General features: G+C 41.0%; 2 protein-coding genes across 5 annotated transcripts in view; one reads left to right on the forward strand and one right to left on the reverse strand.

Moving 5' to 3' along the window:
• The first annotated feature begins 188 nt into the window (after positions 1–188).
• LOC140992052 (dTDP-D-glucose 4,6-dehydratase-like) lies at positions 189–13,370 on the forward strand. Its single transcript, XM_073462279.1, has 13 exons — positions 189–222; positions 329–428; positions 3,174–3,240; positions 3,828–3,896; positions 4,118–4,208; positions 4,299–4,447; positions 4,542–4,640; positions 5,320–5,379; positions 6,472–6,515; positions 6,978–7,143; positions 7,801–7,856; positions 8,604–8,701; positions 12,306–13,370. Exons 2-13 carry the CDS (start codon positions 382–384, stop codon positions 12,398–12,400), a joined length of 1,041 nt encoding a protein of 346 aa, XP_073318380.1. The 5' UTR covers positions 189–222; positions 329–381; the 3' UTR covers positions 12,401–13,370.
• Positions 13,371–14,020: 650 nt separating this feature from the next.
• LOC140992050 (ATP-dependent RNA helicase DDX3X-like) overlaps positions 14,021–14,519 on the reverse strand; it is a 32,124-nt gene continuing 31,625 nt past the window's right edge. For all 4 annotated transcript variants that reach the window (XM_073462278.1, XM_073462277.1, XM_073462276.1 and 1 more), the window contains one exon: positions 14,021–14,519. This exon is cut by the window's right edge and continues 8,997 nt beyond it. The gene's annotated coding sequence lies outside the window, so the exon portion shown is untranslated.

A 14,519-nucleotide genomic window follows, 5' to 3' on the forward strand; every position in this document is an offset into this window, starting at 1 on the left:
GACACTACCTATGACTGCCTTGCCCAGTGGGCAGCGTTGACAGTTTAATAGATGTTGGATTCACCCAATCGAACAGCGGGTGGTACACTCCGTCATATGAATCAACCAATGAGAGAGTAGAAACCAATCTGCATGTGATAAATGTTCCGCCCATTTTCAACGTGTCAATACTGCCGTAAAACGGCCGGCGACTGTCGCCCACCAAACAATGCTTCTACTGTGGTAAGGAAATAGAGAAGTGCTGTGCTAACCTGCCTGTATTAACAGTTAGCTAGAGGCTCGATAACGGAGTATAAAAACGATGAAGATGTCGTAACTATGTATGTAGGAGAGCTGAATGTGCAGTGACAGCCACCTGTGCTCAGTGTTGAGGACCAGAGGATGGATTCGGACAGGACCGTGCTGGTGACAGGAGGCTCAGGATTCATGTGAGTTCACCTTGCTAATGAAGTCATATGGATAAACAGGATGTTAGTTAATGTGTAATGTTAGTGTAATGTTAGTTATTACCGGCACACTGAGCTCGCTCGACACCTGCAACCAAACTATTACAGTTTTTCTCTATTACAGTTCAAGCTTAGAATGAAATGTGTCCAGTAACATTATGTCAGACTTAGCTGACTGGTGAGCTGTAATTTTTCTTTCTCAAATACTACACTACAGTGGGTTACACTGATGTCAGTCCAGCTCGAAAATTAATACGGAATATATAAATAATGGATTCATAGTACTGGTATCGTAGGCAACTGGACGTGTTTCAGTTTCTTGAAGACACTTCATCTCTTATTCAAGAGGCTTCTAACTAACTGGAGGGGAGTTGCAGGCTTTTAAACTCTGTGTGGGAGTGTCCTTACAGAGTCCTTAAGGACACATGTGGGTCGTTGACTTAACCAGCCTTCATGTCGGTTGCTAAGGCTAGGTGAGCCCAGGTGTGAATGGTTGTTAGGCTGTCTGGGAAGGGAACTCAGTACAGCATTGTAGGTGGGTGATAAGTCATGTCTTAGGCCACCTCCTCTGTTCAAAGACCGCCGTTCCAGTTTGACATAGACGGAGTCTTTCACTCCTCTTTCAAACCATCTGTCTTCTCTAGACAAGATGTTTACATTGTTGTCCTCAAAGGAATGATTTTCCTCCTTCAGATGTAAGTGGACAGCAGAGTCTTGACCTGAGGAGTTGGCCCTCCTGTGTTGTGCCATTCGTTTATGGAGAGGTTGTTTTGTCTCCCCAATGTACAAATCTGTGCAGTCCTGGCTGCATTGAACAGCATAAACTACATTACTCTGTTTATGCCTGGGTGTTTTGTCCTTAGGATGGACAAGTTTCTGCCTCAGTGTGTTGGTAGGTTTAAAGTCAACTGGGATATGATGTTTATTTAAGATCGTCCGAGTTTCTCAGATGTTCCTGCAACATAAGGAATGACCACGTTGTTACGTTTTCTCATCTCCTCCTCTCTGTCTGCTCTAGATCTTTTAGAAGGGTTTTGACAAAAGTCCAGTTTGGGTAGCAACATGTTTTAAGTGCTCCCCTGATGTGCTTCTGTTCCTTCGCCTTCCCCTCTGACTTAGTGGGCATGGTCTCAGCCTGATGGTTCGAGGCTCTGATGACCCCCAGCTTGTGCTCCAGTGGGTGATGAGAGTCATACAGCAAGTATTAATCTGTGTGTAGGTTTTCTGTACACCTCAATGTTGAGGCTTCTGCCTCTTCAATGTGTACTGCACAGTCCAAGAAGGGCAGACTGTCTCCTCTGACATCTTCCCGTGTGAACTTGATGTTCTTGTCCACAGCATTTATATGTTCTGTGAAGGCTTCCACTTCCCTTGTTCTGATTTTGACCAAGGTGTTGTCAACATACCTGAACCAGTGGAGCAGTTCCTGTGAAGGTAATCAAGGTTCTGCTCTCCACTTCTTCCATGTAGAGGGTGGCCACTATTGGAGACACTGTGAGTCCATGGCACAGTTGTGCTTCTGTCTGTAGAAACCTTCACTGTACTGGAAGTAGGTGGTTGTCAGACAGAGGTCCAGTAAGGCACAAATGTGGTCTGTGGTGAAGTTGGTTCTGCTGGACAGAGTGCTGTCCTGTAGCAGGCTTCACCATCCTAACAGCTTCTTGAGTGGGAATGCATGTAAAAAGTGAGGTGACATCATAATAAACCATTTGTTCCCTTCATTGTGTATCTTGGGGAGTCCACAGATACATGGGATGGCTTCCCCAGGGTAAAGTCTGTAGTATAATGGCCTGTCAATGGCTTTGTCCTTTTCCAGTTTTCGCAGATATTCTGTAACCTTCTTTTTGTAGCTATTGGTAGGATCTCACCTCAGAGTCTCTAAGGTGTTAGTATCACTAAGCAGATCAGTGACTTTGGTGTGGTAGTCCGCTGTGTTTAGCACTACAATGCATCTCCCTTTGTCTGCCGGCAAGATAGTGATGTTCTGGTCTCTTTGAGTGATGCCAGGGCCTTCCTTTCCTCAGTAGTGAGGTTGGAGGGGGGTACTTTTGCATTAGCAAGAGCGGCTGATACCTTCAATCGTAGCTGTTCTGCCTCTGTGTCTGCCAGCTTGTTGTTTCTGATGGCTGATTCTGTTGCTGTGATGAGATCTACTACCGGTATCTGTTCTGGAGTTACTGCAAAGTTCCTTCTCCGTTTGGGTGAGCTCTCTGTTGGACAAGTTCTTCACCCACTTCTCTTGTATGTCCTGATGTGCTGTGTTGTTGATGTCCTTATTTATCCAGGTGAGAGCTTCTGTTCTATGCAAGTTGCTTTGACGTTTCTGTAAAGTTTGGAATTTTCATGTCTGCTGTTCCTTACCTTTAGTGTGTTGTGATGCTTGTGCCTTCTCAACAAACTTGGAGACAAGGATAAAAATCATTCCTTTGAGGACAACAATGTAAACATCTTGGCCAGAGAAGACAGATGGTTTGAAAGAGGAGTGAAAGAATCCATCTATGTCCAACTGGAACAGCCGTCTTTGAACAGAGGAGGTGGCCTAAGACATGACTTATCACCCACCTACAATGCTGTACTGAGTTCCCTCCCCAGACAGCTTAACAACCATTCACACCTAGGCTCACCTAGCCTTAGCAACCCACATGAAGGCCGGTTGGGTCAACGACAATGTTTAGCTCTGTCTCATATGTCTCATATGTCTCTCCACCTCCCCGTCTCTCTCTCCAGTGGCTCCCATCTTGTATGTTCACTGGTCTACAGACACCCTGACTGGAGAATCATTAACCTGGATAATGTAAGTGAACACTCTGTGTGTGTTACAGCTGACAGTAGCTGTTTTTATACTGGACAGCAACCCGCCAATTTGGCTGTCCTTTTTGTGGCTAGGTCCACGAATTTAGACAGACCGCGGCATATTGGGGGTCTGTTTTGGTCTGCCGGACGTCAAGATGAGCAACTGGAAAGCCGCTGAGATCCAGGAAATGCTAACAATCACAGCTGAGAGAATCGTCAATAACCAGATCACTCATCACTGTTCACGCCCAACTTTGTGCTTTACGTCACGTCACATAATTACGCCTACCCCAGTGGCGGCTTTTTTGCAAAGGAGGAATATTACACCTCCGTTTCACATAGACAAGACGGCAGATTGCAGCCTTTACCTGGCTGCAAATGTGGTGCATTTTCTAACTAAAAGGGGCTAGAGTCAGCTGACTGTCCTTGTCCATGAATATATAGAGGTACATTATTCAGTGTTGAGCTACTGTCCCATTTAGAGCTTAATATAACACTCTGAGAAGGCAGTGAATACTTGCCTCTGACCTCCTGTGTGCTGTATGTACTGTAGCATAAACATGTGTCATTGATCTGTGATCTCTTCAGCTGGATTATTGCTGCAGCCCCAGGAGTCTGGAGAGTGTTCAAGACAGAGCGAATTACACCTTTATCAGAGTGAGTGCTGCTGACATGTGTATTAAAAACTAGAGATACTCTGAGTACACTCTCTGATGTAGTGATCTCAGATAAACCTGCTTTGTTAAATACCAATAAATACATCATAAAGATACACTTCTGTCTTTCGTTATAAGTATTAAACTTCCAATATTGTGGTGATACAAAGCTGGTTGAAAATCTCTTAAACGTTCCTCTAAATCACCTCCTTTCTTCAACAGGGAGATGTGTGTAACTTTCGGTTGGTAAAGCACATCTTCAACACAGAAAACATTGATGTGATCTTCCACCTGGCGGCCAAAACGCACGTCGGTGAGCAGGAGTTGTTCTAGTTTTCTTACATGCAGAATTTACTGTACTGATTTAGTAATCTTTTAAGTAATTTTTTTTTCTTTGGCTCAGAGTCGTCGTTTGAAACTCCGTCTAGCTTCCAACGTGTTAATATCGATGGAACCAGAGTTTTACTTGCAGCTGCTCATCAGGCCCAACACCAGCTGCAACGTTTAATCTATGTCAGCACTGATGAAGTGTACGGAGCGAGTCTGGACGCGGTCAGTGGATTTTCAACTGATGGACTGTTGAAGTTTTGAGTCATTTAGTGATTTATTTTCATGAACTGGGATATTGTGTGTTTGCTCTGTGCAGGTGTTTGATGAGAGCAGTCCAGTGAGGCCCTCCAACCCATACTCTGCTACAAAAGCAGCTGCAGAGTACCTGGTCAGATCCTACTGGGACAAATATAAGGTACACATGGCTATTAAGGTTGTACTGGTTTTAGCATGTTTTCTAATGATTAATCACAAACTTTCTCCAGTTTCAGCAGCTGAATTGTGAGAACTTGGTCGGACAAAGTGAGCAATATCATGACATCACCTTGGGCTTTCAGAAGTTGTAATGGACTAATGTTGCCATTAAAAATGTGTGAATATGAGCAGCGGCCATGTTAGTTTTTTTGTTGTTGTTTCATATTTAGCTTTTCCAGTGCATGTTCACATGGGTTGGAATAATGTAGCAGAAAAGTTCAGCTTTGATTTGCTTTAGTAGATGCAGCTGGATGTTTCAGTTTCAGGGCCATGACTACCTATAGTGTATCAGATTAGATGAGGATGAGGCAAGTTTATTTTTATAGCACCATTCAGACACAAGGGAATTCAAAGAGCATTACAGGGGCATAGAAATAAAAAATAAGACATCCAGAAAAATTTAAAAATAATTATAAAGCAAAAATTAGTTGATAAAAATTTGAAGAAATTGCAATTCACAGAAGCAGGAGGTTAAAAAGAGGTTATGTATCTATGTAATTGCCTGTTTTGTTAGTGTTGATCTTTAAACTGGTCTCAGATCTGATTCGATTTTACAGTCTGCTGATCCAGTAATCCAGGTTTAGTCCATGTTAAATACTGCTCTGTTGATCTTTCTCAAGTTTCCCATCATCATCACCAGGAGCAACAACATCTACGGGCCCAGGCAGTACACTGAGAAGGTACAGAACCCCAACCGACAACAGTTGGTCATTTATGTGCCTCCATGCCGGTGACAGCGGCAACATGTTTTCAGGTTGTGTCCCATTCTCGTGAATGACATATCTCAAGAATGCCTTAAGGGAATTTCTTCAACTTTGGCACAAACGTCCACTTGGACTCAAAGCTGAACCGATGAGAATTTGGTGGTCAAAGCTCACTGTTATCTGACACAACACATTTTTGGTCATTCATCTGATAACTATCGCAAAACCTCTTCTGTTACTTGTCTAACAAGTCCGACTTCACTGTGACATCACAATATTCTGGCCATTATTCAACGCTACAGCTCAGGAACTGCAACTTGATTGGTGTGTGGCAGTATACGACCACAAAGCGGTAATTCTAGTCCTGGATAGATTTGATTGTTGCCTGGCTCACTTTGCTTATAAATCCTCTCACCAAATGGTAAATGGACTTGCATTTCTATTGCACTTTTCCAGTATACAGACCGCTCAAAGCACTTTACAACACTTACAACACAGGCTACCATGCAAGGTGCCAACTGCTCATCAGCAGCAATTTGGAGTAATGTAGTATCTAGCTGGGGGAGCCGAGGGATTCGAACCAGACCTTCTGATTACTACACGATCCGCTCTACCTCCTGAGCTACAGCCGCCCCCAAGCATCACCACTGGTGCATGGTTCTTTTCCTATAAGGGTTTAATCTCTGATTGGTCCGTTTGTGCAATTTAACACTTTGAAGCCACAACTGGACCCGTACAAGATCTTTGCAGTGTTATGTAACAACATTCTATCTGCTGTGTTTCTTTTCCGTTATAACACTTACGTTTACTCTATTGTACTCCATTTGACCTCATTTAGCTGCTTTAAAGAGGTTAGACAACCTCTTCCAAAAGAATAATGATGCAGTGTTTTGTACTTGATATGAACCAGTTAATCTTCAGTTGGAAAAAGTTTCGCAGGTTTTAAACCCACCACGTAAACAAGAGTCATCCTTGACTTTATTTAAATTCAACACAACATCATCTTACAGTGATAATGCTGCTGTGTTCTCTGACTGAAAACCACCAATCATCTTGTTGATCTTTCAGGTCATTCCAAGGTTTCTCACCCTCTTGCAGATGAACAAGAAATGGTAGGTGTGTTTGAACTTTATTTGAGTTTACACTTACAAACCTTGTTGTTATAATCCAGCTACAGTATTTGTCTAAAATACAACCACGATTCCAAACAAAATGGGAAACTGAACAGAATGTAATCAATTGCAAATTGTATTCAAAATAAGCAGATATTTACAAAAAACAATGAAGTTGATGAGGTAAAATATTAAATATATTGCCTGAGGAAGCCTCCTCACTCTGTTATCCTCCCTCTCCTCCTCTTTAAGCACTCTCTGTCCCTTCACCTCCCGACCAGCACGATTTTTGTGACAAATGCACTTATTGTAAGTTGCTTTGGACAAAAGCGTCTGCTAAATGCCCTAAATGTAAATGTAAATTGCCTGTTCTGCTTTCAATTGAGTATATGTCCCAGCATTATAGGAATCAGGGTTGTAGTACATTCTGACTTGGGTTTCTTTTCCTTCTCTGTGCTGCAGCACTATCCAGGGAACCCTTCCTAAATCCCGCCATTTCCTGTTTGTCGATGATGCCATCAGTGCCTTCCTGCTGGTTCTGGAGAAAGGGGTTGTGGGAGAAATCTACAATGTGGGAACCAGCTGTGAGATACCCATCATACAACTGGCCAGGGAACTTGTTACAATGGTGTGTTTAGGAACTGTTGTTGTAATTTAAACATGTAGCAGGAGGTAGCAAATGTTCAGAAAATCCAGATTTGGGTCACTCCATGCTGACACAAAATTCAGAACTTTTCACACACTAACAAAATAAATGAAATTCATAGTGCCTTGCAAATTCCTACAGCTGTACTCCAAATACTTTTTTAGTTATGAATATATGAAGTTTGGCCCTCAGAGCTAAATTCCATCTTTTTAGGAGTATTCTAAGCCTCAGTTATCATTTAGTTTTCACCGGATTGAGCTGAAATGTTGTACTAGACATCCAAGAAACATTCAGAAGGATTTGCAGTATGTGTTCATGTAAATAGTTGTTGCACAGTTCTTTACAGTAATCAAATTGAGTACCACAGATCTTGCTAAATATAGCTTTCCACTCAGCTAACAAAATAGCTATTTTCTTATTTTTAACTGGATGTATTATTATTTTTTACTGTTTTTCATTGCATAGAGGATATTAAGAAGTTATAGCTTTATCTCCTGAAGTAATTGAGTTGGTATGGAACGAGCTGTGTGTCAACTGATAGGAAAATACACAGAAATACATAAGATTGCCAGATATCCTTCCTGTAAAGAAAAAAGGTTATTGCACGAGGTTATTATTCTTAAAACTGTTTTATTTTAGGTCAAGAATGTTCCAGACTCTGAGGTGAATGACTGGCTGGAGTTTGTGCCTGACAGGTGAGTAATCTAATGCAGGAATCAAGATGGAAGTTCTAGGTGCTGTATCGTAGACAACTGGACTCGTTTCAGTTTGGCTTCTTCAGTTCTAACTAACTGGAGGGGAGTTGCAGGCTTTTAAACTCTGTGTGGGAGTGTCCTTTCAGAGTCGTTAAGAACACGTGAGCTCTGACTTTCAGAGTTGTTAGGGCAACTTGTGGGGCGTTGGTCCAACAGGCCTTCATTGGGGTTGCTAAAGCTAGGTGAGCCCAGGTGTGAATGGTTGTTAAAGGAGTATGAAAGAACATCAAGGAAGCTGGCTGATTACAGGAGCCACCTGCGCTTCAACTTGAGTGTGTGTGTGTGCGTGTGTATGTGTGTGTGTATTTTGTGCTTGTGATGTACTGATACTGTGCTATGTTTGCTATAGGTTTTTTTTTTTCATTGATGTTCTATAAATATGTGAAGTTTAAATAATGACGTGTCAAGGGACTAACTCTGGTACAATGCATCAATTGGCAACATTTATATTTAATATTGTACATGGTCCCTCTACAAATAAAGATGAATTAAATAAATGACTGTTATTATTACTATTAACACAAAGACTGAAGCATCTATCAAATCTATGAGGAAAAACAGCCTCACGTGTCCTTACCAAGGCCAGTTTGACAAGTTGTACATTTGTTGCATGAACCTGTCAGGACAGTGAGCTGATTGAGATATCTTAATTGACACTGACACCGACCTTTGACCTCTGCTCTGTAGGCCACATGTTGACCTGCGCTACCCCATCAAATGTGAGAAATTGCAGCATCTGGGCTGGAGAGCTCATATGTCCTGGGCTGAAGGCATCAGACAGACTGGTACAGTAACACACACATATACCTCTATGGATTTAAGGGCCCTCATTGAAATTAATGCATTTCTCTAGCCTAGAAAGTCTAAATTAGCCTATCAAGATTATTAATAGGCTTGAATGAGCATTGGAAATAAAAGAACTAGCCTACAATAAATAGAAATAGAGTAGCAAGTCAGAACTATACATGCAGACCTACTTAAGTCCTCCTTGTGTTTGTGAAAATGTACAAAATAAAAAGTAGCCTCATTTGATAATAAATAAAACACATAGCAGCAGCCTTGTTTTAAAAAACAGTAAAAAAAAAAATACAAAAAATACAAAAAAAATAAATAAATTTTAGTCCATTTCAGTGTGAGTTAGTCCTTTTTATCCTCAGCCACATACAGCGATCAACCCTCGGGCTTGAGCATAAAACACAATGATATTAACTCAGGATCATTCAATTGATCACAACTTGATAGAACAGATGCAATTATGTGTGTTGGCTGCACATTTTTACTGTCGGAGAATGTAAGAATCACTGTAGGCCTAAAAAAGTGATGATAAAAAAAATATATTATTCATTTTCATGTAAAATGTCAAAGCCACAGGGAGCCACTGCAGAGGGGCAAAAGAGCTGCAGGTTGGGGACCCTTGCCCTAACCCTACTAACTTCAAACACCCCCTTGATGTTGTGAGGACTCACTTTTCAAAGTGTCCTCACTCTGTGGTTAAAAACCAGTCCCCACTTTGTATCAAGTACACACACGCACACACACACGTCTCTAGTGATTTAAACAAAATATCTATATCAAGAAGGCAGGGTGTAAATTTTTTTTTACATTTTGGGTAAATTTTTACCCAAACTACCTGTGTGTATATATGTATGTATATATATGTATGTGTATGTATATGTATATGTGTATATATTTGTGTGTGTATATATATATGTATGTATGTATGTATGTATGTATATATGTCAAACTGAAGTTGTATAGAGGCTTGGGTTTCAAGGGGATCAAGAATAAACACAGTTTCCTCACTAGAATGACGTGGGGCTGCCAAGAAAACAGCATAGGGCCTAAACAGACCAGAAGTTCTGGCTGGCAGTCTAAGAGGAATGAGGTTCTCAGTGAGTCAGGGACAGATTCAGAATGGGAGAGAGAGATTCAGAATGAGAGCCACCTGTGTGCCATTCCCCTCCTCTCTTAAGCCTTCACAAATAGGGCATTGTCACACCCTGATTGGCTAGGAGGGGAATGCAGTCATTAATTAGGAGCCAGTCTCCACACCCTGCACTCAGGTCATCTGAATCCACTGCAATCAGTCCAGAGGGATTTTGAAATTAAGCAAAAATACTAAAGATAGCAAGTGCTACACAATGGGACTGCTACAAGCAAGACTGACTAATCCTGTGGGAACACAACCACTATTAATACAATAATGCCAACACTATTATTATTGTTAGCCCGCTTGTTAGCCCCCACTGAAATCACACAAAATTTCCCTCAAACAACTATAAATATTTTTAAAGTAGATGAAAGCAAGCCTTTCTTCCACAGCAAACCCATCTCTAAATTTAAAACCCAAGCACTTATTAACTCTCTCAAAACTTCTATGGCGAAGGATATCTATGGTATGGATTGTAAAATGCTTAAATCCCTTAAAGAACATTTAGCCTACCCCATCACACTAACTATCAACCAGTCAATACTACAGGGGATTTTCCCAACTACCTGGAAAACCGCAATTGTAACTCTCATATTTAAGTCACATGACCCACTGACCACTTGCAACTACCACCCAATCAGTATCTTACCTGTGATCTCCAAGGTTGCCAAGAAATGTGTGTCAGAGCAGCTTGTCCCTTCCTCAATATTGGCCCATTCACTCTCCACCCCATGCAGTTCGGCTTCAGGGCCTATCACTCCGCTGAAACAGCTAGTTGCCTCTTTTTAGAAAAGGTCAGAGCTATGGCTGACAAGGGGGATGTGGTTGGCTGTATTTTTAGACCTTCGTAAGGCCTTTGATACTGTCAATCACCACATCCTAATAGCCAAACTGTCTGCATTTAACTTCGCCCCACTGACACGCAAAATGATTGAGTCATACCTAAATGGTGGAAATCAACACGTCTCCGTGAACAATCATCGTTCTCCGAGTCTCAACCTCCACACTGGAGTACCACAAGGATCAATACTCAGCCCACTTCTGTTTAGTCTATATATCAATGATCTACCATCGGTTTGCCCGGAAATCAACACTCTAATGTATGTGGACGACACAGTAATATATGTGCATGCCAGCATGAAACAACTGGCTGCTGCCAAACTCACCACAGCGATGGATCAAATTACCAACTGGCTAAAGCGCTCCTGCCTCCAACTCAACCTCAATACAACTGTAGGAATGTTCTTCACTAAAATTCAATGTAACATCATCCCGAATATTACAATCTCCGGTAAAAACATTAGTATTGTTCCACATTTCAAATATCTGGGCATCACCGTTGACTGCAATCTTTCCTTTAAAACACACATTACAAAAGTGTGCAATAGGGTCAAGTTTAACCTGGCCAATTTTAAATACATCAGAAATACACTAACTTTTAATGCTGCAAAACTGTTTATGGATGCCATGATCACGTCACATCTCACATACTGTTTGACAAGCTGGGGACAAACTGGGGACAGACTAACAGCTCAACATTACAACCATTAGCAACCCTTTACAAAAAACCATCAAAGTACTGGATCAAAAGCCTAACAGTTCACATCACTGCATCATTTTAAAAAAACTACTGAGCTGGGAAGATATAATTAAATACAAAAACATCTGCCTGGTCTTCAAAATCCTCCATAACATCGCCCCTCCCCCTCTCAGCTCATTTATAATCCAACATAACAGCAGTCATAACACTAGAAGCACCACAAGAGGTGACCTTGTAACCCCATTCAGGAAAAGCACATTCGGTCAATCATCATTCTCAGTCAGAGCCATACAAAACTGGAATTCACTGCCCGCCATCATCAAAGACGTAATTACATACTCCACCTTCACCAAACACCTCAAAACATAGCTATCAGACAACTATAACTGCAAACATTAACCCCCGTCAAACGTGATATGTGACGTAGTCATTATCTGTTGCCGCTCCATGCCTTGTATGTACCATTTTTTTAATTTGGTTTTATTTAACTTCTTTGTATTTATTTTCCACATTCGTTCTTTTTATCCCTTGCATCCCCTTGTAATATTAGCTAGTCAAGATTGTCTATTCTGTCAATTGACCGGGGACTACAGCGGGAAATTAGCCGTAAAGGCTAAAGCTGCTCCTTTTACTGTAAAGTTTATTAAAGGAGATTGTCCATGTCTTAATAAACAAATAAACTAAACTAAACTAAAACTTAGCTAACGCTTCTAAAGCCTTGAGTGCCACCAGTGCCTCAGTTATTGTGGTATTTTGTTAATTACACTACTTCTGCCGAGTACCAGAACTATCGTCCGTAATCCTTTCTCCAATGACCTCCTCAGGAAACTCGTGGATGAGCACAAGAAGAGAAATCTACACCTTGGTTTCCTGTACATGATGTGATCCTTGATTCCTGTGTTTTGTGTTTGTCTTTTAGTCAATTGGTATCGAGACAACCCAAACTTCTGGTCAGACACAAGCGAGGACCAAGGACCAATCAGAGATGAGCTTGAAAAAGCTACCAACAAATAAGTGGGTTCAGCTGTGCCCTGCTGCTTGACTGACAGATGGAGCAGTGATTTAAATAACTTTACATGATATTTGGGTAACTCAGAGGCTATTATGGCTGCTTTACAACTCAACTCATGAATACTGAACACATGAGCACAGTTTTATTCTTAACTGTCTGAGTGATTGTTGGACCAACAGGCCCTGAAGTGCCAGACAACAGGAAGGCAGCGCCTTCTTTCAACCAAAGCAAAGTTTCACCTGGAAATCAATGCACTTTATCGTGACATAATTATTGATTCAGCTAATGTTGATCAGTGGTCTTTTTTGTTTAAAGCTTAAACATACTCTATGCAAGTAGGTAGAAACCTGAAAGCTCCATTAAACAATTGACCAACATGCAAAAAGACAATATACAGTTAACTGTGGAAATTTGGCTGAAAGGCTTAGTGTGACGCAGCTAGGCTGTGTTGGTGCTTCTCTGAGAGAGTTGTGACTGTTCTTTCTTAAAAATCTCTTATTTCCCTGTGAGTGTTTCCTTCAGAGATCAAATTCTGCAGGTAACTTGTGAATTCAATCACCTGATATTCTGGTGGTCGTCAGCTCAAAACAAGGAAGACTCATGTATTACATGACATACGCTCAAGTAACAAGGTTACTTTAGCTACTGCTAACATTCAGCAAGGTTAGGTAGAAGTTTTAGTAACTGTAGGTGAACCATGACATTTCAAATTTACATTAAACTTTTCACAGCAAAAGCTTTTAAATGAGTTAAAATAGTTGGATTTTATTGTCGGATTAGTTTATAATAAAAAGATGAGAAGGGAACAGCAGCAAGCTCAAAGTCCATTCATTAAGGTTAGGGTCAGATGTTTCACACACAATCTAGAGAGAAATATTTTTCATATAATCCTGTAGAATGTATTTAACTGCAAATAAACACATTTAAAGATGTCATATGTAACATTTCTGCATTAAAATGTCTAAAAACAAATAGACCTTTGTTATTTTCTTGAGTTGTATACTTCCATTTTTCTGTAATGGTCTGTAATTTTATTCAAGGTAACAGTGCGTATCAATTGGTAATCAAAACTTCAACATATTTTAGTTTATGCTTTTTCACATTTTTTTTTATTTGCGAAACCCGGGTATTTATTCACTCCAACCAGCCCAGAACACGTTTCTGTTTATAAGCAATAAGTCTGTTAGCCAGCCAGCAACTGCACGCACTAAGGGTCTGTGTGATTAAATTCAGTCAAGCCTCTGAATGAACTCGGCAATCACCAGAGACTCCAGTTCCCTCTCTTCTTTCCCCCTCTCCTCTGTATTGTTATAAAAAGTACATTTCCCCTCCAGCTCAAGGTGGCAGTCATAGTACTTAAACATCTGACATTGGCGGTCTCCTCCGCAGATCACTGCTGCAGTCAGGTTGATGAACAGGAATGAAAATAAATTAAACTTTGAATCCAAAAGTCATCTCTGAGCTCTCCTCCCATCGTTCAACGGCTCCGGATCAGAGCAGAATCTGATGTGACGCCGGGTGTTTCTTCCTCCAGAAGGAAAACTTATGTCAGTTCGCATCTTTGCATTGAATAAAATCCAACGGTTTTAAAGAAACATACAAAGGGGAAGACGACACAGTGGTTACTTTTGCAAATCCAAACTTTTATTTGTGGTAAAATCAGAATAGATGCACTTTTTTTTTCTTCGTGCAGTGCTCCTCTTCGTGCACAACTGCTAAACTAATACATAAAGCAAATACTAACTACCAGGCCGGAGGTGCTGTGTGCCCACATTGAGAGGTCTGGCCAGTCAGTAATGGAGACAACACTGGGCTTCGTTTCACTTCAGTTCAGTCTCCAAACAGTAATTATTCCTAAATACGACTACACATCTTTTTTGTAATAACCCTCAAGTTTATTGAGTCCAATAAAAATGAAGCTGCAGTGTATCCGTTTGTGTTTCTGCAGACAAAAGGCAGTAAAGTGTGATCCTTCACCCATGTAGCATATTTGACTTTGCTGTGGCCACATTGCATTCTGGTCCATTGAGGCCATTGTCGGACACATGGATTGTCCTGTATAACTGCAGAATGTCTGTGCTGCATGGATTTACGTTAAAAATACAGATAACATTACCAACA

This window comes from Pagrus major, chromosome 24 (genome assembly GCF_040436345.1).
Source record: "Pagrus major chromosome 24, Pma_NU_1.0".
In the NCBI taxonomy this organism is placed as follows: Eukaryota; Metazoa; Chordata; class Actinopteri; order Spariformes; family Sparidae; genus Pagrus; species Pagrus major.

Coding starts and splice junctions, on each gene's coding strand:
- LOC140992052 (XM_073462279.1), top strand. CDS start 382: ATGGATTCGGACAGGACCGTGCTGGTGACAGGAGGCTCAGGATTCAT. Junction 6,516..6,977: donor TTGCAGATGAACAAGAAATG/GTAGGTGTGTTT, acceptor TCTGTGCTGCAG/CACTATCCAGGGAACCCTTC. Junction 7,144..7,800: donor CCAGGGAACTTGTTACAATG/GTGTGTTTAGGA, acceptor GTTTTATTTTAG/GTCAAGAATGTTCCAGACTC.